The 27805-nt window shown below is 39.9% G+C and overlaps 3 protein-coding genes across 4 annotated transcripts in view; 2 read left to right on the plus strand and 1 right to left on the minus strand.

The window, feature by feature from the left end:
- The window catches only part of LOC100711262 (malate dehydrogenase, cytoplasmic), an 868968-nt gene that overhangs the window by 193055 nt on the left and 648108 nt on the right, over positions 1 to 27805 (plus strand). The window lies entirely within an intron of this gene.
- The window catches only part of LOC100698010 (GTP-binding protein 2), a 197783-nt gene that overhangs the window by 155077 nt on the left and 14901 nt on the right, over positions 1 to 27805 (plus strand). The gene's annotated exons all lie outside the window — the stretch shown is intronic.
- Positions 1003 to 27805, minus strand: part of usp34 (ubiquitin specific peptidase 34) — a 130559-nt gene continuing 103756 nt past the window's right edge. The window contains exons 29-78 of one of the 2 annotated variants that reach the window (XM_025908322.1): positions 24934 to 25059; positions 24703 to 24825; positions 24018 to 24101; positions 23831 to 23917; positions 23515 to 23715; positions 23331 to 23413; positions 23203 to 23243; positions 22988 to 23112; positions 22210 to 22362; positions 21849 to 21953; positions 21629 to 21684; positions 21138 to 21442; positions 20444 to 20607; positions 20293 to 20358; positions 19929 to 20075; positions 19506 to 19562; positions 19178 to 19255; positions 18564 to 18658; positions 18304 to 18476; positions 18067 to 18217; positions 17880 to 17958; positions 17743 to 17796; positions 17559 to 17654; positions 17398 to 17462; positions 17232 to 17307; positions 16721 to 16768; positions 16519 to 16584; positions 16332 to 16412; positions 15641 to 15726; positions 14337 to 14505; positions 14027 to 14101; positions 13677 to 13828; positions 13416 to 13569; positions 13264 to 13308; positions 12917 to 13021; positions 11293 to 11440; positions 10174 to 10478; positions 9724 to 10053; positions 9386 to 9543; positions 9140 to 9218; positions 8685 to 8811; positions 7058 to 7165; positions 6334 to 6438; positions 5594 to 5718; positions 5347 to 5470; positions 5141 to 5220; positions 4870 to 5010; positions 4584 to 4724; positions 4337 to 4493; positions 1003 to 4132 (exon numbers count right to left, since the gene is read on the minus strand). In XM_025908322.1, coding sequence (XP_025764107.1) covers positions 3480 to 4132; positions 4337 to 4493; positions 4584 to 4724; positions 4870 to 5010; positions 5141 to 5220; positions 5347 to 5470; positions 5594 to 5718; positions 6334 to 6438; positions 7058 to 7165; positions 8685 to 8811; positions 9140 to 9218; positions 9386 to 9543; positions 9724 to 10053; positions 10174 to 10478; positions 11293 to 11440; positions 12917 to 13021; positions 13264 to 13308; positions 13416 to 13569; positions 13677 to 13828; positions 14027 to 14101; positions 14337 to 14505; positions 15641 to 15726; positions 16332 to 16412; positions 16519 to 16584; positions 16721 to 16768; positions 17232 to 17307; positions 17398 to 17462; positions 17559 to 17654; positions 17743 to 17796; positions 17880 to 17958; positions 18067 to 18217; positions 18304 to 18476; positions 18564 to 18658; positions 19178 to 19255; positions 19506 to 19562; positions 19929 to 20075; positions 20293 to 20358; positions 20444 to 20607; positions 21138 to 21442; positions 21629 to 21684; positions 21849 to 21953; positions 22210 to 22362; positions 22988 to 23112; positions 23203 to 23243; positions 23331 to 23413; positions 23515 to 23715; positions 23831 to 23917; positions 24018 to 24101; positions 24703 to 24825; positions 24934 to 25059 — 6552 coding nt within the window. In that variant the 3' untranslated portion in view covers positions 1003 to 3479. Of the gene's footprint in view, positions 4133 to 4336; positions 4494 to 4583; positions 4725 to 4869; positions 5011 to 5140; positions 5221 to 5346; positions 5471 to 5593; positions 5719 to 6333; positions 6439 to 7057; positions 7166 to 8684; positions 8812 to 9139; positions 9219 to 9385; positions 9544 to 9723; positions 10054 to 10173; positions 10479 to 11292; positions 11441 to 12916; positions 13022 to 13263; positions 13309 to 13415; positions 13570 to 13676; positions 13829 to 14026; positions 14102 to 14336; positions 14506 to 15640; positions 15727 to 16331; positions 16413 to 16518; positions 16585 to 16720; positions 16769 to 17231; positions 17308 to 17397; positions 17463 to 17558; positions 17655 to 17742; positions 17797 to 17879; positions 17959 to 18066; positions 18218 to 18303; positions 18477 to 18563; positions 18659 to 19177; positions 19256 to 19505; positions 19563 to 19928; positions 20076 to 20292; positions 20359 to 20443; positions 20608 to 21137; positions 21443 to 21628; positions 21724 to 21848; positions 21954 to 22209; positions 22363 to 22987; positions 23113 to 23202; positions 23244 to 23330; positions 23414 to 23514; positions 23716 to 23830; positions 23918 to 24017; positions 24102 to 24702; positions 24826 to 24933; positions 25060 to 27805 lie in introns of both variants that reach the window. The other variant, XM_025908321.1, reaches the window with a different exon arrangement.

Raw genomic sequence — 27805 nt, forward strand, 5'->3', positions numbered from 1 at the left:
TAAGTAAATGCTGTGGAGGACCAAGAGTTGAGCTCATCAAAATAAAACATGTATGGATTAATAATTATTTGTACTGTAAAAAATGCATTCATGACTTAATTTACTATAATTCTCTTTATTTAGACATTAGTAAAATAACTCACAGAAACTATGTAAATGATTAACAAAGATTTAGGGGCACATTTGTACATAGAATGATAAAGATATCTCTTAAACATCTGTTAGGGTGTTATTAAAACCTGTCCCTGTATTAAACTGGGGTGTTACTGCATTACATTAATAAGCTCCTAAATAACTGGCTCATCCTTGATGTAACTCTTCATTTAGAAACATGGATAAAAAATGCTGTCTTCAGCGCAAAATGAATCAACTAATTATTTATTGGTAAGTATTAATTCATGAAAAGCTTTATCTCAATGAGTACAACTCTCCTGGCCACCCACTGAACCATCAATCAAAATTGTGCTGCTCAAAAAAATTAAGCAAACATTTGATCATCACAGTGCAACACCAAATCATTTAAACTTTAAAGATATCATTGTGTCCAGTTACAAAGCATAAACCATTGTGAATCCATAGTGGTGTACAGTTGTGGCCAAATGTTTTGAGAATGACACATATATTGTTTTTTCCAGTTTGCTGCTTCAGTTTTGATGATAGCAATTTGCAGATACTCCAGAATGTTATGAAGAGTGATCAGATGGATTGCAAAGTCCTTCTTTGCCATGAAAAAAACTATTTCCACTGCATTTCATTGCTGCCATAAAAGGACCCGTTGAGATCATTTCAATAATCTTCTCATTACCTCGGGTGAGAATGTTGATGAGCACAAGGCTGGAGATCATTATGTCATGCTGATTGAGTTAGAATAGCAGACTGGATGTGTTAAAAGGAGGGTGATGCCTAAGATCATTGTTGTTCCTGTTAACCATGGTTACCTGCAAAGAAACACGTGACAGCATGCCAGGGCGAATTGGAGAGGTCAACACTGCACGTATTGACTTTTTGCATAAATGTGATGTAATTGTCAATAAAAGCCTTTGAAACCTATCAAGTGTTATAATTATACTTCAGTACATCACAGAAACAACTCACAAAAAGATCTAAAAAGACTGAAGCTGCAAAATTGGTGAAAACTAATATTTTTGTCATTCTCAAATCATTTGGCCACAACTGTAGTAGTAGTGTGGTATACTGTGATGACTGAAAATATGCATAAAAATGTCCAAAAAGCTCATGAATATGGCGAAACAATCTGTTGGGACTGGGTACTTTTACCCCTCACCGTGAATGTCCGAGTGTGGTTGCTTAAATTTGATCTGAAATTACTTTTCTATGCTTTGCCCTTCTTCCTCTCCACTTTTGAGTCAATTTCTTTAGCAATAAAGTTTAATAAATGGGTTCATTTCATACACAGAAAACGTACAGAAGGGTTTAGTGTTTCAGCAGTTAAACTCTCCAGTTCAATATGTGAAATTGTCATGAAGTCACATTGGTGATGGAAACATTTTTGCCAGTTAGCAACAATCTGCCGGCATGACTCGAAAGAAACAAACAGATACACCTGTGTGACTTCCCTTTAATGAATATTAACATGAAGTTTTTTGTTCCGTTTTCCATCCCAAATCCATTTCGAGTTTCCCTACTTCAGTCTACAGTTGCTTATAAGCAGATGTTTAGTTTAATATACTTTTAGATGAGAAGTTCAGGAAAAGAAAACTTTTTCTCTTAAAACAGATCAAACTTTAGAGTCGTGAGCTAAGATTACCAGCTTTTTGCCTTTCAGAACAAATACAGAAATCCTTCGTCATCAGACCATCTACTGGCGCTGTTAGTTAAAAACAATAAAAACAAAACAGCCTTTTCTGTGTTTTAGGAGTCAAGATAACTACATACAAAAGGTACTTTTGGCTGTTTCCTTGGTTCTCATGGGATCCCAGCAGATGGATCTGCATGTTTAGTTTAGCACAACCATCCTTTTAATCTGGACTTGGGACCAGCATGAGTGGTACACTAGCAATACCTGCTGAATTTTATTTATTTATTTTTTTTATCTTTTATGTGCAAGACAAATGTGTTAACTCCTAAACTATGTTAACAATGTACACTATTGACACTGTGATTCTTTAATAATGAAGTATTGATGCGAATAAACAATTGTTTTTTTGAAGGCTTTGTACAGTTACGGTGCCAGACTCAAACCCAACTTGCCAATAAAAAAAGCTGTCAAATTTTTTTGATGGTTTGGTTGCGGTTTTCTATATTATTGTGAATTTTTCAAAATCACAATAATTATGAAGAAAACAAACCCAAACCTAACCCCCCACTACTGTACATGCATAATAAACACACAGTTGAGCTTGCTATAGGCCTAGATTCCGAGCACAGCCTGAAGAAATTGACGAGCTACATTTATTTCGGATATGATGCAAAGCGAACAAAGGCAAGAAATCAAACCTCACAGCTCGAGATGAATTTTAGTTCATAATTTTTCATATTAAAACTGTCTTTATTAAGTTAATCTCTAATAAAATAAAAAGAGGAAAACCAGAACACAGCAGAAGGCGGCAAAAAAAACAAAAGACAAACAAATTGGAATGTACTTCAGTAAAGAAAATAAAAGCTCCAGCTGGTCCAACATGGGGGCTTTATTTCAACCACATATATATATATAAAAAGATATTTTTTTTATTTATATATATATATATTTATGGTTTTCATATACACCTTCAGGCAATGACTAGAGAGGATTCTTTACAGAATCAAGTTTCTTGTGGTTCTCTTCATTTACAGGTAAACTTAGTTTCTGGATAATTAAACCACAGAAAAACTCAAGGCAACTTTTCTTGCCTTGTTCATAAAGTACAAAACTGGCACAGAGGACAACCATTTTCTTTTTTTTTTCTTTTTTTTTCTTTTATACACAGTAAAAATGCAATAAAATTAAATTACATACAGAGGAGACAAAAGTTCTGTAAACCTTTCCCCTTTACAGCAAACCTCAAATAAAATCAGTATAAAACACACACCAACAAAAAAAAACAAACAAAAAACCCACCGAGCCCACTCACCCACCCTTTAAAAAAGTGTGCTGTAGCCTGTACGACTTTTTCTGCTTTTCTTCTTTATTTCTCAAAGGAGGTGTTGGCTCTGGGTGGAGCCGCAATCTTATAATGCGAAAAGAGCGGCGGGAGCCGCTGAAGCTGTAGAAAGCGTCCGACTGAACATCGGCAGAAGGCAACAAACAGCAGCACAAAAACAGCAGAAGAAGAAGAAGAAGAAACCTAATGAACAGGAGAAAGTTTGTTTCCTCTGAGCTGAAGTCAGACGTCCATAGCAGAGAAAAAAAGGGGGGGGAGGGGATTCAAGATATGGCTGTGGTGAGTTGATGATGTCATGAAGAGGGCTGGCCTTTAATAGACAGTTTGGTAACAATGGCAATGGTGGCTTCCACTGTCCTGTACAGCATGTCCAGCGTGTCAGGCGGGGGCCAACACTCTGGAACATCTGTGAGGAGGAGGAGTGGCTGCCACAGCCATCTGGACCCTCCCCACCAGCCCTGATGGGAAAGCAGCATCCTCTGAAAGGGGTGGGGCCGGGCTGCTGCTGGTCTTAGAGCTCATCTCCTTCTCTTCCTTCACTTCCTCTGAGCAGGTAGACACGCCCTCATCCCTTCTCCCCTCCCGTTGATCTCCCACCTCCTCGATCTCCTCGCGTGGCACCACATGTTGCTGCAGCTCACGCTCCTCCCCCTGGACAAACCCCTCTCCCGTCTCCTGCAGCAGGGAGGAGGAGGAGGAGGAGGAAAACGAGGAGGATGACGACGAAGAGGCCTCCATCTTTTCCTCTTTGGGAGAGGAGTCCAGATTTCTAGAGGAGGTGGGCATGGGGTCAGGAGAGGGTGGGTCCTGCTCAGTGCCTGGGTCGATCAGTGATGAGGAATCTCGTGTTTCCGTGTCTGAGGTGCTTGTGGGTGTTAGTGCCTCCTGTTGCTCAGGCTTTGGATCACTGCAGGGCGGAAGAGTTGAAGAGGAGGTGGAGGCAGCGTAGAGCGGGGCTCCTCCATCTCCGGCTCTGTCGTCATCACCGCTCACCCTCCGCCGCTTCACCGGGGTCGCCCCTTCATCCTCAGCTGACAACAAACACAGACTGTTACTGAAAGCAGCCACTGAGAAAATCTATTCTACTTAATTTACAACAGCACCGACTTTATATTTTTCACAAAGTCTACTTTGTTGAGTCATACACCAGATTATTCTGCCTAAATGGTCGACCCAAAGAAATGTGTTCAAACTGAGGTTGTGTTTTGGTTTAGTGATTGAATGGCATGTTATACCTTTGCATTTGTGGTCTTTGGCCTCCAGCTCCAGAGTGCTGCGTTGCTGGAGACAAGCACGACAGCAGCTCAGAAGCTCCTGCAGGGCTGGGAGGAAAGCTGGGTCAATGGCCTGAGAAGGCTGCACAGACAACAGCAACATCAATGCCCTCAGGTCCTGACAAAGAGAAGAGAGATCAAACAATGAGAAAACAGAGGCACAATGTATCAGGAGGACTGTTCTATGAGTGTGTGCATGCATGCATACAGCATTGAGCAGGCTGCTGGTCTTGTTAAGCTCCAGGCGATGAGCTGCCAGTTCAGGCTGCAGACTGCTCCGTTCACTCAGCAGGTTTGTCACCAAAACACCAATGAGGTTGGAGCAGCTGGGACCAGACAAAACCTGGACCTACACATACACAAATTTTTATTCTCTATTTAATTACAAATTAAAATGCAACATCATTTGGAGAATCAGTACAAACTGGATACAACCTTGATCAAATGTAGTGACTATTTAGGATTCCTACAAGAAAAGCTGAAACTTTTTATACCTTGTGCAAAAAGCAGTTAAGGAAGGTGTAGGCCACATTGTTGTTCAGAAAGGTCCTCTCGTCCATTAGGATACATTTAATGTACTCGCTGAAGGCTGGGTCTTCACAGAGCAGCTTCACACAAGTTTTAGCCATAACAGACTGAAAGAAGAGTGAGATGAGAAGAATTTACCGTTGTGCTGCTGTCCATTTCCAAAGAGCCCAAGTCTATTAACAAGGCCTGACCTTAAAAATGGTTGAAATAAGCGAAATCAGAGGCATGCAGCTGTACCTGTGACTGACAGAGTTCTGTCCACAGTTTGGGGAAAAGCGCAAGATGGAGGGGAAGTCCTTCATACGCTATCAACACACCTGAATGGGAGGCAGAGCATTAACATGGAAACATCTATATTTATGTGCAAATTAATGTGTGCTTGCAGACAATTTACGGTTTGATCAGTATGCTATAATGATAATACTGGAAATACAAATACGTACTTAGCTTGACGAGTGTATCTGTGAATTTCTCACAGTTGATGGCAACGCGACACAGCAAGTGAATGAACTTATGGTAGGACAGGAAATAATCCAGCAGCATTCGATCGTACACCTCATCTTTACCCTGAGATAGACACAAACAAAGTTTACTACCAACACCAAGCCTCTGCAGGTACTGAAGCTTTTCTGTTGAGGTTTCTTTTATTACTGACACAAAACGATTTGGAGCAGGAACAGAGAACCTTACCTTGCTGCTCTCCACCAGTGAAGGCAGCAGACACATGTTCAGCTCCGGTCTCGGAGGTCGGATGTTGTTTTTGGCTCCCATAAGTTTGAGGTTCTCTCTGCATGGCAGGTAAGGACCAAACGACACTGCATAGAGACAATTAAAAGTCAGTGAAAAGAAAGCCAGATTTTTAATTTAATCTGAAAGAGTTTAAGTAAAGATGAACCAGAGATTTTTAAAAGTCGAAAACACTGAAGGTTTTACTTAAAAACCTTTTGGATTATAAAAGCTTAACTTGAAGAACGTCAAATAGTATATCTGTCAAATATGTACTGTTCAAATGGTGGATGATTATCATTAAAAATGGCCCAAGTTTCAAACATTGAGATAAATGTTCATGTAAGTAATCCTTGTTCTACTCATTGGTTACCGTTTGATGTCACTGTAAGACAACAGGCCTCATATACTGATGTTTACCATTATTATTTTGTTGTTACGACGGTGCGTATGCTAGTAAATCAAAATTGAAAAGAGAAAAGAAAAGAACATACAGAAAAAGGTTTGGAAACAAAGCTGATATGAAAATGACTAACAGTCGAAAAGAAAAAGAACATTCCAAGGAGAGGCTGTGACATCTAGCAATGAATGGCGCATCATGCAAAGCTCCTATGTTCTTGGGGATCCATTTTAAGCTATAAAACAAGAATGCAAAGGCAAACCAAAAAATGACAATCAGCATGAATAATGAGAAGACGACTTACTGGGGATATTGCTGTGGTGGTATGTGCAGTGGTTGTGTTGTAAGAAAGGGACTAGAGTGTGCAGAAAGTCATGTGGACTCAGCAGAACAAGTTCCTTCAGCACATCTGCAACAAGAACATCACGTTACAGGACACTTTCTAAACTTCCAATTATTTCTACATCTGACTCGTTACATACGCAGATATGTATTCTGCTAGCCAAATTCTACTCAGTCTCAGGTAGAACAATGGATGATTTCTCTTTTCTAGAGTTTGGCTACAATAGTTGCCAAAAATGTACACACAATCACACAGGGTCAAAAGTGCTCATAATATTCAATTCAATTTGATCATTGGTCTTTAAATTGTAAGGCAGAAACCCTTCAAAAATCAGACAATCCCCTGTAAACAAGCACTTAGTGAAGATTAAGAAGGTCCACAGTAGTTTTTCCTTCCTACGCTGAGTTCTTTGAACTTTCCCATTGTTCTGAGCATTGGTGAGTCCAATGAATGCTGTCAAACAAATCCTTCTCATCCTGGCAAAGACAAACTACCAGTTGTAGTCAATCACAATCACTAATGAGATCACAGGACTTGGCTTTATCAAGTTAAGACATTGTAGAAACAGTTCAAATAAACGTTTAAAAGCCCCAAATTACCACAACATACATCTCCATAATAAGTGTATATAAACATCTGACCTAACTAAATATACTTGAATGTTAGGTGGTGGGGGGGGTTTTACCCAAGCAGGCATTGCGGAGCTCAGGTGGGCTATAAGAGTTCAGCAGAGTGAGAAGCTTGTGGGCAAAGTCGATCCTCTCCTGCCACTGGATCAGAGCCTGTTTCACATCTGGGTAACAGGAGAGAGGAAAGAAGAAAAAAAAAAAGAAAAAAAGATCAGGACAAATATGAGAACACACATCTGCAGATATTTTACTCTAATACAGCCCTTTGTAACCAATGGAGTTGGTACACTGTACCAGAGCTGCTTCTTGGATGTTCAGAGAGTGTGATTCAGGAACATTTCATGTTCACTGGTTAAAGTTGGTGTATCATAATTTCTAAACACAAAAAATTTGTCATTTTATAGGAGCTAAAAATACAAAGTGGCTGAAGTTAAAGCTATCCAGAGATCAGAGCCAGCTGTAAGCCAGCAGCCTCGGTATGAGCAAAGGAAGAAAAGAAAAAAACAAAACAAAACAAAAACCACAAAGCAGTTATGAGAAAAATGAAGACTATTAAAACGGTGAACTCTGGTGAAATGATGTAAGTATTTAACATTTGTATTTGCTATATGAGTCTGTAGCTGTCAGATAAAAAAGGATGTACAGCAACTAATTTTTTCCAGTATCAGAGCACTTTTGTTTCACTTAGTATCTACTCAACAAGTAGATACTAAAATCACTGCTGTTCAGGGGAACAATCAGTTATGTTATGAAAACAATATTTCACATTTGCATCAGTAACTGCCCAAGTAAAGTGCAATCAGTGCAACTCTAAATATGTTTTAGGCATTCGTTGTTTTTCTGACATCATTTTATTCTATTCTATTGTGTACAGTTTAATCTTATGCTATTCCAGTGTTTTTCTGATTTTTGCTATGTAACTTTGCACTGTCCACTTTCTACTTTAACAAAAAAAAAATTTCCCACGCGTGGGACTAATAAAGGTTATTTCATCTCATCTTATCTTCCCTAGGGTCACATTTTTTGCACATTCATTTACTCCATGCCAGACAGATCAACTCTTGTGTAGTGTAATGCTGTCCTGGGGTTGAATGTCTTAGTATGATGCATATGAGATTTGTCAAGATCAAACACTCAGTGGTCATCTCCTTTTTAATGGCAAAAATCAAAGTAAGTGATCGCACAACAAACATCCAACTAACCACACCTCTTTATGAACAAGAACACAGCAACTGCACAATGAATCAGTAACGATTAATAAGACTAAAAAACTACCGGATCCAAAGTGACACTCCTGTGCTACAAGTCAGTGTAGCTCACTGCTGCACCATTTCAAATCTGGCAAAATAACCATAAACAGCTTCTAGCTTTGCATACGTACTATCAAGTGAAAACTGGAATTCACCTACAGAGCCTAACTTCTTGTTAACATGTTGCATTAACTACAGTTTAATTTTACTTTTACAGCGCCACATCACAACAGCAGTGGCCTCAAGGGGCTTGATATTGTAAGGTAAAGATTCCGCAATTATAGAGAAAACAGATAAGCCCAACAATCACATAACCTTCTTTGAGCAAGCACCTGGTGCCAGAGGGAAGGACAAACTATTACAGTTTTAACTGTTTAACCTGTGTGACTATCACATGTGTTCGCCCTTTTAAACAGTAGGGGATGGTGCACACCTTTGCGCTGCAGGTATGGCCTGGTGGCTTTGAGGACAGAAAGAAAGATGGAGAGCAGCTCCACCAAGTCTCCAGTGACGTGGCATGCTGTCGCCTCATGGTACATCATGTGCAGAGTGTTGAAGGACTGCAGGAAACAAACAAACAGTACATATAGCTTTACTTATTGGATTTGGAAGGGTTTAAAAAAAAAAAAAAAAATGTAGTAAGCAATGAAATGCAAATTTTATTTTCATGTACATATACATATTTTAAATACACTTGTAGTATACTATATGTAATTTGATCTTTTTAAATCCAGATTTTAATGATTCCCTTTGGCCTGTTTTAAATATAATGCCAAAAAAGGCCGATAATGCATGAAAATGAATTTGATTATGGCAACATAGAAAGATGAGACGATAGCTTAATTTAGAAATTGTTTGTGTAATATTTAGAAGAGACCTGGATCGTACCTCAGTCATTAGGATAAGTCCTCTGTTGAAGACTACCAATAGTCGGTCCTCATCATTTTCCAGCAGAACTCTGAAGGCACTGAGAGGAACAGCACAGAGAAAGGTAAATTTAGAAAGTAAAGTCAGTAAACTTTCCAAACTCTGATACAACATGGACAACAGTTTCTGTGACAAACATCTTCACCAGGTTACAATAACAAGCTTCACAAGACCTTCAGTGATAAAAGTGTGTGTGTGTGTTCTTACCTGATAAGTGTGGTCCAACAGGAGCGCCCATCCAGACAGCGGAGGTAGCAGCTAATAGTGGTCTTCTTAAATTGTTTAATATCCTCCACTTCTTCCTCCCTCATCTCAGCTCGCTGCGCCACAAACAGCTGCATCAAGTTGAACAGTTCCTCCACTGCCTGCAGGGAGAAGCACAACAGCGGTTATGATTTTTACATTATCACAAATAAACATAACCAAGGCAAAATCTTTAACAATTAAAGACTTCCTTTTGTGTGTTGTGCTTTTAGGTGGGGAATTTTCAAAGTGCTATGGACAATAAAGTCACATCACTGCTAGAAGTCTGACTGTCCTCTCACCCCTGGATACTGGCTGGCATGTGGAGTCAAGTTCTTGAAGGCCCACTGGATGTTTTGGTGTGATGCTAGTTGGCGGGTGAAAGCAGTCGACTGCTCGCAGCACATGCGCAGGATGCCATAGTAGGCAGGGAGCATGCCGCGGTTGAATAGCACCACCTCCTGGTCATCGTGGTCAGCCAAAATATAGTTGAAGGCAATGTTTTTGGTCACCACAGGGTTCTGCACCACTAGCCGGACGTTCTCTGGACAATCCACACAAACGTTGTACCAGAAGGACAGCAGTGCCTGCTTGTTGTGGTTGGTTGCGATGGCTGGCTCTGACAGTTTCGGCTGAAAACATGAAAGAAAAAAAAAGTTCTAAATTCTGCACCTAAGACTAGGGCATGCACACTGAAGTGTACAATCAGTAAAAATCTTTAAAAGTATCTTCACGTTCAAAGAAAGATGTACCTGGAAGAGGTTCCAGAGGTCCATGAAGTAGCCAGAGAACATGAGCTTCTCCGTCTTGGAGATGAGGCAGTAAGTCATGAAGCTGAAATACTGCACCAGTTTGGTAGTACCATGAACACTGGCATCCACATACAGCTTGGCACGTCCCAGCAGCCCTAGCAACAGGTTGTAGACCTGGTGGAGAACCACGGTGGTGTCGGGGGACAGTGGGAGCTCACGGGTCGGCAAGTGGAGGGAGCGTGTGGAGCGGAACATCTGTCGAAAGGAGTTGCTGGGGATGAGGGAGACCAGGAGGTATGCAGCAGCTAGAGGGAGAAGCGAGATTCAATTGCCATCATAAACAAAGGACTACTGTCGCTGCAGTGGTACCTCATGTTAATTTAAACATGTTATTTTTAAAGGTGGTCTTTTCATTATGAACAGAATGCTCTGCTCTTATTAAACAGGCTTTTAAACAGGTTTTTTTGGACTTTAATGGTCTCATAGTTTGCAGATATTTTTTTATGGTCATCTCAGACATAGCTCTGGTAGTCAAAACAGAAGCCCAATCAGAAGAAATTTAGCTTACAGGGAGCTAAAACCACTCATTTCGACAATGGATGAACTTAGTGCTGCAGCAACAGCCACTGTAAGACTAATTAGGAAACGTGAATCATGCAAATCTCTTTGAATAAGCTTCTTTAATATCCGGGAAACCAGTGCAACCAGCAGTCTATGAACAGATTTATTTTGAAATTTATTTAACCATCTTTATTTAACCATCATATTTAATCTTGAGATTCTTTTCTGTGAGAGCCCTGGTCATTATAAGAAGCAGGTTACACTATTAATAAAGTTCTATTTACATTAACAATAAAGGAAGAATGTACATCTATATAGTCAAAGTAAAAATTAGGTTGTGTACACTAAAGGGCTGTTTAGTTTAATAATTAGCATTAAAAAAAAATTACTGTTATTATATTTGTTTTGGCTTTGAAAGTTCTCAGTTTTCAGAATTTAATCCACCTTTTTAAACACTGGCACAATGTCTTTTCATTTGTAGTTGGTTTAACTCCCTGTTGAGTGTTTGTTAAAAAAAACATGAAACTAAATACAATGAGACAATGCTGAGACCCTTACACGTGCGGACTCGGGGATAGTTGTGTGCCAGCAGGAAGCGTTCTACCCAGTTCTCCATGTTCTGCAGCACCCAGCTGTGGGCCAGTTTGTTCCTGGGAGTCTGCACAGCCAGCCAGTCCAGACATTGGGATGGATTGTACTCAATCACCTGACAGAAGGCACAGAGATGAGACGGCATATATTTAATAAAGATTTTATGAGCAGTATATTCATCTTAAAATGGCAATCCTAAATACTGACCTAATTTTTTCTGTTTGGTTTTATTAACTTTTGGTCTTGCATATGGTGTAAGTTTACTTTATTGATAAATAAGATGTAAACCAGTTGCAACTATATGTATGGATCTCATTCGATTCATCCATCTTCCACCACTTATCTAGGGCTGGGTCACAAGGACAGTAGCCCAAGCAAAGAAACCCAGAAGCGCGCGTTCAAAGTCACATCCTCCAGCTCATCCAGGGGAACTCTCTCCAGGATGCCCTGGGCCTACACCTCAGGACCTTATCCTGGTAGGACATGCCCAAACCACCTCAGCTGGGTCCGTTCAATGTGGAAAAATCGTAACTCTATTCTGAGTCCCTTACAAATGAGTGAATTTCTCACCCCTCCGTGAGGGAAAGCACAGCCACCCTTTGGAGAGAATTCATTTCTGCTGCTTGTATCTGCAATCTCATTCATTTGGTCACTATCCAACACTCACCATAGGTGATGGTGGGGCAGTCTGTCAATCTCCTGCTATACTCTACTCTCACTCGTGAACCAGAAATACTTAAATTCCTCTACTTAGTGCAACAACTTGTCCCTGACCCAGAGTGGGCATTCCACCCTTATCCAGCTGAGAACCATTGCCTCATAATCTGCTATGAAAGGCTTGGTGCAAGGTGGAAGCCACAACCTGATGAAGCCAACAGAACCACATCATCTGCAAAAAGCAGAGATGCGATACCGCCATCTGGCTATGCCTAGAAATTACGGGCAAAGGGCAGCCCGAGCAAAATCCCACACCCACTGAAAAGTATGAGTTATTGCCAGTAATGCAGACCAAGCTCTCGCAGCACTCATACAGGGACCTAATAGCTCCTAAATACAGACCAGACACCCATTATTCTTGAAGGACCTTGTACAGAATCACCTGAGGGATGAGGTTCAAGTCTACAAAGCACGTGTAGACTGGAAGAGCAAACTCCCACATGCACATGAATACATTTGACAGGATAAAGAGTTGGTCCAGCGTTCCATGTCTATACATCCATTCATGGAATTATGGTTAAAAAAACTTTGATCATATTTTAGTGATTTGGGGTTATAACAAAGCCAGAAACAGAAATTTTCTAAGCATCCTGAAATGTTGAAATGAACATTAGAAGTAACTATTGAACTATAAACAAAGGAAACCATATTTTCATGCAGTATAGTTTTGTCCAGTCTAAAAGGATCAAATTTTGGTGCAGCACCAAAATTATAACCAATATTATTTCTAGTAAGTGACATTTGATCAACTTTTTGAAGACCTGTATTTGACAAAATCCAGAGAAGTTTTCTTTTGATAGTGATAACTACATATTACATTAATATATTCCATTTGTTTAAATTTAATAAAAGGATTTAATGTGTCAGTGTTTACCTCCCAGATCCTTTGGAGAATGTAGGAAGCAAAGGAAGGCATCCCCGGAGGTCCACCCGCAAACTCCATCAACATTGTTAGCAGCTTGAAGAAAGGATTGGCAGCCTAACAGAATTTTTTTTTTTTTTTTGGGGGGGGGGGGGGGGGTTTAATGAAAAATCATTTTCGTACCACTACACCATATTTTAAAATGGTTTATTACGCGTTATTACAAAGGCAAGTTAACAAACGTGAATAGACAGAAGTTCAGTTTCTATCAATTCAGGAAAACAAAATGAACAAGGGCTGGATTCGATTGTTTTTCAAATAAAGGTGATTTTAAGCCCAGTTTCATCTCTGATGCTTACCTCAGGAGTCAGCTTTGCAATTGAGGTGAAGAGCATCGACACAATCTGCAGAGAGAAGCATTCAACATTAGAAAATTAAAATGGATGCATTTTACACTTGTATAGGTGGCAGTCACTGCAACATTTACTCAGTCCATTTCCTACAAACATACATGTTCAGCCAGCCGGTTATTATAGCGACAGAGGCTAAATATGAGGTTACAGGTCTGCCTGATGTTAATGCCATCTCTGATGTGCTGGAAGAGGAAAGGGAAGCCCTTCCCTCCAGTCAGCGCTGCCATGTCGCTCTGGGACAGAGTCAGATGTCTGGACACAGACAAGAGGAGAACGCAGTGGCTGCTTGAATGTTTAATTCTAATGAGAATGAATTGTACATCTAAACAGAAAAATACATGCATGTTGTATACTCTCACCTCTCAGAGCGAGACTGCTCCACCAGCAGAGCAATGAGTGCGATCATCTTCTCCAAAGCTGCAGGACGATATTTTTCTTCAGCCAGAGACAAGATGTCTTCCTCCTCGTCCTCCTCCTCTCCTTCCTCCTCTGACAGCACCTCTACCTGAGGCTGAAAGGGACATTGGTTAGGTCCTTCTTATAATTAGGTCATGTCTTCTAAACACAATATAACTACAGACTGGGTGTTACTTCATTTAAAAAAGAAATAATATTACAAAGAAACTGAGCACCATTCAGACTAAATATCTCTTTGATAATATTACTGTAAATAAATAAGTTGTGAAATATAAGCAGTGTGTAAGCTTACATTCTCAGGGCCTTTTGTTCCCATGTAGAAATGCACCATGATAGAAATGGCTTGTAGTGACAACAAGAACTGACTCTGTGGACACAGAACAGATAAACCCTCATCAACTGGAAGAAGTTTCAATATTAACCGTTTTTAACAAGGAAGGGGAAAAAAATAACCAAAGAACATTTATGAAACTAAAAAAAGGACTCAACATCATTAGCTGAGAAGAAAGGAGCAATCAAGACCCAAAGAAAAACCAAAATAGTTTCAGGTTTAATTTTTTTTTTTACCACTAAGTGATTTCAGGCTGCAAAACTCAATTTACCTCCTCCTCGCCCATCTTGGCAAACTCATACAGAAAAGCGAAGTACTCAGTCAGGTGTTTGCTGTGAGGCTTGACGCCATGCTCCATGATAGAGAGGAGGGTCTTAACAAAGCGCGTGACACAGGACCGGCTGCCGATATCCTCCACTGGTCCATCCATGTCGTCAGAGCTGAACAGACACAGGAGCAGAGGTTCTGAGACTGGAGACTGAGGTATCTAATGACACATCAAAACTCTTTAGTTCATGTGGAGCCACAGGTTTTTTTTCCCTCAGAGTCTAGTGTTGCACAGACACTGAGTGACACATAGCTCCTGCTTGGATCTGTGTGGCCATCTGATTTCACAGACACAACACTGTGTTTGTGCTGCACACCTTGCATGGCAAAAATGTACCACATGAGATTTAAGTGGGTTGTGTTGCTAAGCAAGATAGCAGGGATGAACTGTAAAATTCTTGGCCAGTGTTTTAAGTAACAGTTTGGTCGATTTTTTTTCTCAGTTTTTGTTTTATTTGATCTTTATCCCAGTAGGAAAAAAATAAAATAAAATAAACAAAACAATACAATCTTAAAGGCTTTCGGTTCCTTCCGAGAAGCGAGAAGAGGTTTTTGAATGACATCTAACGCTATGTCAGCCTATTATACAGGGAGGCACTAGTCCCTCCTGACATGGGTGTCACTTACCCAGCTTGTAACGGCAGGGGTGGGAAACTCAAGGGCTGATGTTTTAGATAGCACCCTGGGTCAACACACCTGAATCAAATGATTAGTTCATTACCAGGCCTCTGGAGAACTTCAGAACATGTTGAGGAGGTAATTTAGCCATTTAAATCAGCTGTGTTGGCTCAAGGACACCGGTCTTTGAGGCCTAGAGTTCCCCCACCCCTGCTGTAACGTCTGGCGAAATGGCATTTAAGCTTCTGATGAGGTCACGCAGGAGGCATTCTCATAGTGAGACACGAAATGAATGCTATGAAAGAGAACTATCAGTGTATATTCAGTACCGGTGCACGAATCGACATAGGAGCGCACTTGCTGCCAAATGCAGTCATCAAATTTATTTATAAATTTATAAATCATTTATTCGGATAACAATAATAATAATAATAATCATTTTTCTAGTGAATTTACATGAACAGCTACATTAAGAATGGATTAGTTGAAAAATATTTTTAATGCACAAAATATTCGCACAGACTTTACATGTTCAGTGTGAAAAGGCCTTAATGGAAGACTTTAAGACTCCTAATCTTGGAGAAAATGTTTTGATCAGGGAAACCTGTCCCACAATAATGACTGACATACCCATCCTCCATGCCAGGCTGCAGGTAGAGATGAGCATGAACTGGCCGCAACCTCTGGATAACGTGAATACACAACCTCTGGAACATCTGGAAGACAACAAATTAAAACAAGACCATTACAATTTAAATTTAAAAGTCAATTTAAAGACAAACGTCCACTGACAATAAATTCAGAATGACGTAAACAGAGTTACAATATAGCTATAAACATAGAAAAAATAAAATATGAGTGCTTTTGAGTCGTTTTGGTATAGTATTGTCTCCTCCACCTCAATCTAACCCTTTCCTTAGAATCACCCCAACTGTCTGCTGTCTTCGTTCACTACATAAATGAACCTTCTGTTATTTTCCTCTTTAACTCCTGCCTGGGATCCAATATATCCACTGTCCCATATGTGCACATGTCTAAACATTCTCAGTCTTGCCTGTCTAGTTTTCTAATCTTCCACTACATCCAGCTCTGCCTGTCTTTTAGGTCAGAGCCACCTTCTCCAAACCATAGATCCTAGCAGCATCTTGTAAACCTTCCCTTTCACTCTTGCTGCTATCCTTCTGTCATACCACATTTTTTTCCCCTTTAGCTACACAATTAGCATTTTTTTGAGCACATTAGTTCAGTTTCTGTATTGTGAATGTTGTTGTTTTTTGATGGTTGTTTTGTGTACAGTGATGTTTTATGGCTTGTCCCTGACCTGTCTGACAATCTGATTGGGACACTTTATTAGGATCTGCATCGGCCACCAGTTGTCATCAGCCATCCGGTCTAAAAACCACTGAAGCAGAGAAAAATAATGATCAAAGGTTGTGCAAAAAAAGTTTATTCACAGTATCCATTTACTTTGCAGTAATCACCAGAATGAAAAGGTTTAAAACTCAAACCTCGCAGGCGGCCTGGCTGTTGTTGAACTGTTTGGTCAGCAGTTCAATCCACTGCAGCATGGTGGGCTGGAGGTGGCAGAGCAGAAAGGATTAACATAGTCTATCAGTAACTTCCTTCCTCCTCCCCTTTCTTTCCACTTATCTTTACAAATTAACAACACTCAAAAAATGAGTAACAGTAATAAGGATGAGTGTGCATTACCTTCTCCTTGGAGTGAATGAAAGTCTCAAGGACAAAGGATGTGCTGAGCTGCAAATGAAAGGGGGGAAAAAAAAAAAACAAGAGTAGAAAAGCCAATTTTAGTTAAACTAATTAGCATTCCAAATAAGTGACATCTCAGAGAGCACTGTAAATATGCTCATGCAGAATGGTATAAATATTTTTAGAAAATACGGTCAGTTAGAAAATAGATTAAAATAACATCTTTGTGAGTAAAAGATGCAGATACTTTTACCCACTTTCATTTTCTAGATTGGGCTTGAATAACAGCTGTTATTCAAGCGTGTTTTATCCAAAATCCAAAGTAGCTAGTTTTCTTATTTTAAGAGAGAACTGTTCCATTTTTTAGTACTTTTGTAGTAAAGTAAAAATGAAAAAGTATTTTTATTTTAAAAAGTAATTTGCACAATTACAATTTATACATTTTCTCAAAAATCCAGGTTTCAAGTCAAAAGCCAGAAAATAATAGCTAAATACTTGTATTACTTCTCACCTTGGCAGTCATGAGGGAGACAGCTTTGGGGTCTGGCAGCGTGCTGGGGATGCTGCTGCAGAGCTGCCACATGAAGCTGAAACAATGACAAGTCGTGCCAATGAGTGAGTAATGATCAAAAAGGCCAATAAGATGTGACCAAAAATACAAACTGATTTATGCTCACCCAAAGTAGGTGTGTTCAAATATGTTTTTATCCTGCAGAAACTGCATGTTGTCGTGCCAAATCCACTGAAAGAGATATAGAGTTGGACATTTAAATGGGGATTTAATAGGAGTAATGCACAGAGATCTGCTACGTTTAAAACAAAAAAGCACAGTCAGTACCTCAAGTAGATCAGGAGAGACATCAAAACTAAAGTCCTTCCCATTGTCGTCCTCCGGTTCCACTCTCTTGTAGAAGAGCATGTAGGCACTGTGTGTCTGCAAGTTTGAATATCATTTCATTGTTACCTTCTGGATCAAACACAGACGATAAAAACTACAAAAATGGACCAGAAATTCTCCTCACCTTCTCAAAGGAGAAGTCCATAAACTTGTCAGTGACAGAGTCGTAGGTTTTAGTCTAAAAGATAAATAAAGTAGGTGAAATTACAGATTACACATGGAATTAAGTGGTAGTATTTATCTTGCAACTCTCGCTCGTACCGTCATCTCTCCACCAAAGCACTCAGAGGCCAGCTGAGCTGAGTCAAAGGGTTTTACCTCTGCATCATTGAAAAGGTACCTGGAGGACAAGATAAACAAACCTTTGACATGGTGATGTCCTATGACAGTCACTCATTTTTGGGTTTAAAGACTGATTATTAAAACTTTAATATGCATCTTCTATCACCATTTATTGTTCTTGTAGGCATGGGGGTTGACAATGTCCCGGATGAAGCTGTAGTAATGGCCACCATCTGCTGTGCCCGTGTGCACAGTGACGCCAATGAGGTCATACTCATAGCTCTCTGTGACCTTTGCTTCACCCTCCTCTCGAAAACCTGAGGCACATGGAAGGCAACACTTCAAGAGTCGATTACAATCACCAATACACAATAAATGTCCGACTGGGTGAACAGAAACTAACCCTCTTTGCGCTCCCCTTTGCCCATGAGGAAATCCTCAGTGTACGGCGTCATGTCGAGGCGCAGAGGGAAGGAGAAGTGGGTGTTGACCTTCTCCTTCATCATGGTCACCATGTTAAAGGTGTATCTCATTGTGTTGAAGCTCAGGATGCGAGGCAGTTTCTTAAAGCAGGCCCTGCGTAAAGAGACATAATGAGACACTGTGTTGAGACAGGGGCATTATTTTTATTTATTTATTTTCGGAATTTTAAATCATTCAAACCTTTTCTCTGCGCGGACCTTCTTTCCACACTGTGAGCAGGTGTACATGTTGTCACCCTCCAGAGTGTCTTTGATGGTCACTTCATCCAGAGACTCCTGAGAAAAGATAACAAAGCACAAATACTTCAAAGAAGGAAAAGTCTACAGTGCATTTTGGTTTAGAGAACAAAAGACAAAAGTTTGTGTTTTATCTCTTAGTTGGCAAAAGATGCATGTGACATCAATCCTTGTTGAGAAATGGCCTTTTTCTAAACCCTCAAGATGAGTATTTTAACTCTCATCATTTTGGATCTGAATATGAAACTGACGAAAGCTGAACCGTACTGTATCGGTATATGGTAGCAACCCTGCTTTATTCTTCTTTTTATTCTAATGAGTATCATTCACATACAAGATTTCTGTATATAAAAAAACAAAAACAACAAAAAACAAACAAACGTATTTTTGAAAACTTAAGCGTTTATGCTGGCAAAGAAAAAAAGACATGGACTGCACTTTTCAGAACCATTGTGGTTTGTGCAGGACCGTTTATGCAACAGAGGTTGATCTCCACTGCTGAAGCTGTAAGAATCACAGGTGAGTTTCAAACTTGCGTAACATTTTCGCCCCACTCACATAGATGTTCTTCATGTCTGCCACCTGACATCTGACGGTGTAGAACTCCTCTGCAGTCTGACTGACATGGTCACAGTCCTGTGGGAGACACAGAACAGTGAGAAAAAGCAATGGCAGAAAATGTACCTCCCACTGAGTCTGTGGAACCCTTAATTCATCTACTGTAACCTTTGTAGTTTTAAAAATAACATTTTGTGTGAGGTATTAAAATAAACACGAAATTCAGTTGTGCTTTGTTGTTCTCAAAACAGTTACACTTTTGGGAGATTGGGCTTTGTTTTTCCTTCAATTTAATATTCCTCCTTTCAAAGTCAATTCCCGCACTCACCAGAGACACCACATTGTTGGTGATGACACCTCCAAACAGAGTCTTCACTGTGTTTTTCTGTGAACATAGATAATTAAGATACATTAGCTTATGAATCATTTTTTAACATGTACTAGATGCCTGAACTATTATTCATGCTCTTAAAATTATCTTTAATATTGCATAATATTTTTGTGGTCATCATTTGTATAATAACATCTTATTTGGATATGTATTTTTTATATACAAACAATCTACTTCTTAATATGTGCTATAGAGAGAGATTATTGTGATTTTCTGAATGGCAGAGATGAACACTAAAGGTTTTATGAAGATCATTAATAAGTGGCACCTGCTCTAATCTGGAAATTAGTGTTTGAATCCTTTAAAGCATTAAATATATAATTTGTGTATAATGATGTGTATGTAAAGATGCATGTTCACCAGCTCCTGAGACATCTCTTCTATCTTGGTGATGAGGTCGGTGAAGAACTCTGTCATGTCTTTCTGCTCGCCGGTGTTAAGAGGCTGTTTGTCCATTGTGTAGGTTTTACAAAATGGCCGGGGGTTGTATGCTTTTCTCTCACTCTCCTGAAAACACACAGATTAACACAGATAATCCATCACACCAAACCTTCTGATTTTACAGTCTGTGGTGCTCAGAAAACAAGTCCAATTGTCCTGATCTTCAGAAACTACAAGGGTGTTAAAAGTTACACTCTACTAGTAACTGTAGTTTTAAACAAATATGACTGAGACAGAAAGGAAGGACTAAAAGGATAGCAGAGGTAATAAAATCAAAACTCACCATGAGATATGTGAACATCTTCTGCAGCTCCAGCAGTGTTGTCTTGTGTTTAATATCTTCAGCGTACTGCACGCAAACACAGAGGGTGAGGACCTGTGTGCCATTTGGAATTTTAATGACATTATTGTAACATCATGTTTCAGATACTGACCTTGGCAGTGAAGACAGCCTGGCGGGCCTCAGGGATCATATAGAGCTGCTGAATGGTAGAGGCCAGGTAGCATGTTGCTCCCAGGTTGGTCAGACCCACGAAGCGGCACTCGGCCCGGACATCGTCATGGGGCCAGTAGTCCCACTTGTATGGAGCATGAGAGCCTAGAAGCAAAATATTAAAAGAAAGGAATTTACAACTCGCCTAAAACCTTTTCCGACATAATTACAGTTGGCCTTAAAACAAACTAAACTGCAGAACAGTCTGGTAATCTGGTTGTTAAAGCTATGATTAAAATTAGGCATGGTGTAAAAACATATCTAAAATTAGGTTCAAAATAATGATAGGATTCTGCACTTCTATAAAGCTTTGTAGACAGTTTCAGCTCACAGTACTCTTTAAAACACTTTCACAAAATAGTTGTAACAAAAGTGTCCCAGTCTCTTCAGCATTAGTCCCAATTGTGGGTCAATGACTTGTAGAAGAGGACTGGATTCACTGTGGCAAAGCTTAAATTGAGTCAGATCACTGTCCTAGAGGACTACTGACACAGAGTGTAGCTTGCATATACAGACAGAAACACAGCACCAAATAAACTGGATGGACATTAAAAAAAATCCTTTAAAGCTGAAGTAAAATAAACTACAGAAAGAGCGCTATCAAATAAAAGTAATCAAAAAGTGAAGCTCTTCACCCTGCATGTGCTGAGACATGACCCAATTATGGAGCAGCCGATAGTTTTCTACCGAGCCCTTCACTGTCTCCACCAACAAATCATAGGCGGCGGCCCTTGCAGCGTGGGACTTGCACTTGGGCTGAGCACGGTCAACCAGACTGGGGAGGAGGAAGAGGAGGTTGTAGACATCCCTCAGAAACTCCTGCCCCTCACGGGAGAACTTAAAAGGAGGCTTGTGTTTGAGGACGCTGGTGGCAAGACGAAGGAGCCCTGTCAGGCCATCGTCTTCGATTGTTCCATCTTGTTGGTCCAAGATCTCACGGCTGGAAGTGAAAGAGTTAGATTTAATGATTACATCAAAGCAGTATCAATTGTAGAAATTTGCCATTTGGTTTAATTGTAAAAGCCACTGCCATCAGTAATATTGTCAGCATGAACCTTGAGCAAAATGCAAACATCCTTTAAATCTTTGTATACTGAGCATAAAATTCAGTTTGTGACAATCAGACCTCCTAATGCAGTCGGCAAGATGTCGGGCAAGAGCATCCAGGTCTAGCAGGGTGGTCTGCATCGAGCCGGCCAGCGACAGAGAGGGAGAGACCTTCTGTGAGTTCAAAAAGATCAATACTAGCAGCAGTTCAATACAAAAATCAAAATGTTACTACAAACTCAAATCTACTAAATCAACAGGTTGGTATGATCATCAGCATTGTGGTTTGACGTTCCCACCTGGGTCGCATCTTTAACGTGGATGTTATCGATGAGTTTGCAGAGCAGCCAGAAGTATTCCTTACAGCCCGTCCTTAACAGAGGCTCCTCTTCATAGTCCTCGACCTGCAAATACAAATGCACAGTTTCTGCTTAAGAACATCCCAATGAAAAGTTGATTCATCAACTCTTAAAGTCTCATGATGTGATCTAATAGAGTGTGTCTCAGGTTCTCCTGCATTAAACCAATGTGAGAAACAAGTCAGATTCAAAGTAGCAAAGGTCAAACAGTCCAACATTGCCTCTGAGGAGCACTGACACATACCGCTTCCATGCAAGTACTTGCCTTTAAGAGGCTGAGCTACTTGAGCATGAGACCTACCCTTAGTGGTTTGAGGGCCTGGGCATCAGGCAGGAACTTGAGCAGTGTGGAGGCGGCGAGCAGCAGGAAGGATCTGTTGATGGACTCTCCTCCCTCCAAACCTGACAGAGACAACTTGTACAGGCCATTACATGCCTCGTGTCTCACTGCCGGCTACAAAGAAAAACAACACACCTCAACAAAATGATGATAAAGCTAAGCATACTGACATGCTGATTAAACGACTTAAGTCTGAACCACAATTGTAAAAATTCCCAGCTGATTCTTGCTTGTGCTCTACTGCCCTGCTGCTAATACGGCGAGGATCTGACAGAAGTATGAAACAAACTTGAAGCATTCAGGTATCACAATCAATAACTGAATTGCATAAATTATCAACAAAGAAATGTGAACTTGTCGCCCCCATCAGGCTGTAAGAGTTTTTACACAAACAATTGAATTGAGTGTTATAAAGATTTCTAAAACAAGTCTGGAACAAAATTCATGAACATTTTAACAGGTGTGACTGGGACCAGTTTAGATGTGAATGATTTTTAAAGTCCATCTGAATCAAGGAATTCTGGTGAGGATTCTTTAACACTCGTCAAGGATTAATATTTTTCACAACCATTGTCCTGGTAAAATGCTATTGAGATCTCAAGAAAGCACAAAAATGATCCATCTATACTGTCATACAACATCACAAGGAAGAACAAAACCATTAAGAAAACTTCTATCCTTTTTATGGAGTAAATTAATATCTCTTGACTTGTGATGGAGCTGTGGATGTTAGACTCACCTCAGGAATCAGAAGGGTGAGTTTCTTCAGCCAGTCGTGGAGGTGGTCGCTGTCAGCCAGACTGGACTTCACTGTTGAAGAGCAGTGAGCCCAGCTCACCAGCAGCCACATGGAATAGTGAGTCACTGTGGGTAAAACATTACTGTCACACTCCACCAGCTTACTTCTTTTAACACTTTTAGCATGATCACTGTCTGAAAATGTAAAATCCTTACCTTCATGTCGAGACCTGTGGTCAGACTGAGCCTTCAGAACTCTGCAAGCAAAAAAACCCAAAAAACATGTCAACTATGCTGTCCATTTAGAAGTAAAGAACACATTTTTGAGCTTTTGTATGGCAAACCTGTGTGCAAGGTTGTCATAAGTGTAGGCCACATTGATTAGTCGCTGGATCAGGTTGGTGCCTTGAACAAGGCTGAGGAACACCTGCGAACAGACAGAAGAGCCGATGATAAACATCCAAAAGTCAGAAACATCCTGTTGGCAGTTTCTGCTACAAAGCATTACAAGTCAGCTGGAATAGTTACTTCAGTCAGTCGAGGGATGTGCAGGCCTTTGCCATGATCTACAGTGGATTTGCGCGATTTGCCTGGCCATGCCCTTTTACGTTGGCTGTCAGAGAGGCCTGACCAGGAGAAGACATCGTGGTAGGCTAAATCCAGGTCTGCAGGGTCTACAGCAAACTGACAGATCAGCTTCAGCAGGCAGGCCAGACAGTCCAGCAGCCACTATAGATAAAAGGACATCGAACCAAACATGCTTAGTCTGTCCAATAATATGCTCACAAAATACTCTATCTACTGAAAATGTAGAAAATGACAGAGTGAGACTAAACTGTCTCACCACTGTCCAGGATTCTTGGTCCTTGGGTTCGAGGATGCCCGAATTAAAAATTTCCAAAAGCAGCTGCAAACCTCCAGATGAAACAAACTAAAGAAGAAGATGACAACTAAAGTCAATTAAAGCCAGGATTGAGAGGAATTTGATTTCCATCTTGCTTGAGTTAGTGTTGTGTTGTGCTGTGCTGTACCTTGCAGCTCCAGGTGTTTTTGCTGTTTTCTATCTGATCCTCACTGGAGTCGTCCGAGTCTGGATACAGGTCACTATAGCTGCCCTGGGAACGAACAAGCAAGAACTAAGTAAAATAGTAGTACTGTCACTAACACAATTTTACATTTTTTAAATGATGATGCCAAGTTGTACATGAAACACGCATTGCACTGTAAAAGTACCATTATTTATGGAATGCAGTTAATGCTGGCTTTAGTCCAAAGAGGGGGAAAGAAACTACCCAAACTTTTCTGGATTTATGTAAAAAAGTAATTGGCCCTTAAATCTTGTATAGCTTTTTTTCCCTTAAAAAATGAACTCATGATTTAAAAATTCAGTTTCATATTTTCTTGGGTTATCTTTTTTATCAATTTATCAATCTGAAAAATTTAAGTGTGACAAATATTTAAAGAAAGGGGCAAAAACTTTTTTCACTGTACTGTACAGAGCACCCAGCATATTGATTTTAGTGACTTTACATTTAAATATATTTGGCATTACAACTTGTACCTCAATTTAAGAAACAAAAGTGTCTACAGTCCCATGTCCCTATATTAACATCTACAGATTCCACACTTGGCAGTGGATCCTCTAGAAGGAATCTTTTCTGAAGACAAATGAAAGTAAAGGACAGAAAGGGACCATCAATCCTTTATCTGTCTTACTGTTGACTCTCTGTGGATGCGTCGGTTGGGCTTTCCCAGAGCCTCGATGATCTCTAGAGCGTACAGCAGCTTGTGAGGACTTTTAATTCTCAGCAGCTCCTTCCAACACAAACCCTCGCCATTCTTCAGACAAAACAAAAACACAAAATTAAAAGCAACTTTAGTTATACTATGTTTGCCCAATCAACAACCAAACTCTTGAAGAGCCCTTATTTAAACAGGATGACTAACCGTATCATCTGAGATGTTCTGGAAGGCCTGCAACATTTTGGGACAGGTGGGAAGCAGCATGAGCAGCTCCCAAACTCGACGAGACAAATTCTCTGCATGAAGGTGAAGCTCCTCGCATCGTGCGCTCTGGGTTTAACAACAAAACAAAACCAAACTTTAGTTAGCAGGAATGTTCTTGGTGACTGTCTTGATGCTCAATGCATTCTCAATCACCCAGCTAAGTAAATCCCAAAAGGTTGATTCTATTCATCTGGACGTAGCGTTCTCAGTTGGAGAAAGGTTTCGTCACTCATCGAAGTGACTGAGTGAACAATGGGCTGTCAGTTCAGTTCCTTGATCATTAATATGCAAATTGTCGTGACCATTGATCAACAAGCACTGATCAAAGACCATGAATATCATTCACAGGGAGTTGGGGAATGGCTGCAATGGCTGGTGATTAATTTACTTGCAGATTAAACAGGATTTAAGTAAAGTAGTATGCGAAAACTGAAAGAAAACTGAGTACAGCCCTCATGGACAAAGTTAGGAAAGGACATATTCAAGAGCCTTAAGAAATCGATGATTCTGATCTTCCAAAAGCAAACAGTGTTTTAACATTTCTAAAAAATTGTGGCACTTTGTCATTTTATAAACACATGTATGCACATCTGTACGGAATTTGGTCATGCTTTGTTCCAGTTAAATGCTTTTATATCATTTCACGTTTATATGTGAGTTTATGTAATTTTTCCTGAACACCTACATGCAACTGTTCATTTTTTCTGCCAAAGAACTGTCGAACCAGTCTTACTTTCAAATTTGTCTGTTTACAACTTCCTGTCACAGAAACACCCTGACAATGCTGTCTTCAGGCGATGGAGTAACCAAGGATGGCACCTTAACATCTTGGACAACATGGTGTTGTGCATTAATTAAATAGAAATAAACAGTTAAAGAGTCTAGCATATTCTAATACTAAGGCAAGAAATGTTGACCATTTTGCATACTTGAGGCATCTCTCTTACCCACAAATGTAGTTATACATGTAGATGAACATGACTGTGAACATCAAATAACATACATCAAAAGTACACCTTAAAACAGTTTTGATTTCTGTGTTTCAGTGACCTCACCTCTCAAACTGGGTTTCAGTTCATACCTGCTCTTTCGCATTATTACATGTGGCATGGCTCTAGACTAACTTTTTGCCACGGTTGCACTGGTGCGCCTAACTTTTTTTCTTAAGCACACCAGCACAAAAGTTAGGCGCACCCAAATTTTTCAGCTGCATCACTTAAAACCGCAGCTTTACATGTGCACTTTTTTGGGGGGAAAACTGCAGTCCACACAGACAGTATTCATCTGTAAATGATTAACTAACAATCTTGTGCTTGTGCTTAAAGTGCTTTGTCTACAATATTGCCAAAGAGTGCCAATGTTAAACTTAATCATCATCTCGGCCTCCTCTGACGACCTGTTTGCTGCTGCCTGCCGCTAAAAGGCAGTGGTGAGAGGGGACACTTGGGCGGTGTATTTATCACGACATATAATGTGTTTTCTGGAAACACTGTGCTTTTTAAGCGTTCAAAGATTGATGGCTCCATGTCAGAGCACTGGCTATGAATTTCAGACAGATCAGGACTTAACTAAACAAAAAAGCTATCAATAGTTCTTTTCATCTTTTCTTTTTACCCACAGCTACATCCACTTCTGTCGGGCCTAGGCTACTCACTAGGCTGAATTCCGATTCAAGGTCCCGATTCGATTCTGCCTCTGCCTCAGATAGTCAGAAATATTATAATTCTGATCATTTATCAGTACTGACACTTGTGAGACTTCATCAGAATTGTGAACGTTACAGCAGATGCCTTTGTGTCAAAGTAACTGAGAATAAAACAGAAAAACATGAAGGAGATTTTCCTGGCCTGGCTTTTTATAGCAGATAACCTTAAAAATATTCTGCAATTTTGCATAATTTTGGGATTTAAACAGTTTTTATTCATTATCAAGAAAAGCATAAAAACATAACAAAGCAGACAAACAAGAAAGAAAGAAAGAAAAGAAAAAACCCCAAAGAGAATATATTAAAGTCATTATATACCTGTACAAATACACATATGGGGTAAAAAAAAAAAAAAAGAAAGAAAGAAAGAAAAAGAAACATTTTCGCTCATTTACCCACAGATTTAGAAAGAGAAAAAGATAAACTCCAAGAGTGAATTGTTGTCCTTTACGCTTACTTCCTATTTAACTGAAAACATCTTAATCGCAACCACCCCCCCTCAACAGTTGGGACAAATCATTTGGCAAATAAGAAAGCAGGGGACCAAAAGGGGACCAAACATTGAGAAAAAGACCCTCATTTCCTCCTAAAATAGCAGCAGTTCTTTCGTGAGGAATAACTTTAAATAATTCTCTGTACCACAAAGTCAAAGAGGGAGGTTTATCCTTAACGCAATTAATGAGAATACATTTCCTAGCTACCAGCAATAGTTTGTCACATAATTTGTGCTGCGAGTGATTTAATGTTATTTCTTTTGAGGGCAGGCCAAGAAGAAAATACCTGGGGTCCCTTTGAAGCAGATTGTTAAAAATATTACTTAGTTCTTGAGATATGGAGCTCCAAAATCTTTTAATTTACATTCCCAAAAGTAATGAAAAAAGTGCCAGTTTCTTTTTGACATTTACTACAAAAATGGGAAAAATGAGGTGCAATCTTATGCAAGACATTAGGAGCTATGTAAAGGCGATGTATGATTTTGTATTGGGTTTCTCGCAAGTGGTTGCAAGTAAAAGTGGAACTACCCATGTTAATGGCTCCTTTCCACTCCTCTTCGGTATATTGATTATTAAGATTTCTCTCCCATTTATGAATAGCACTCAGTGTGTT

The sequence above is a fragment of the Oreochromis niloticus genome, linkage group LG6, assembly GCF_001858045.2.
Source record: "Oreochromis niloticus isolate F11D_XX linkage group LG6, O_niloticus_UMD_NMBU, whole genome shotgun sequence".
NCBI classification, from domain to species: Eukaryota; Metazoa; Chordata; class Actinopteri; order Cichliformes; family Cichlidae; genus Oreochromis; species Oreochromis niloticus.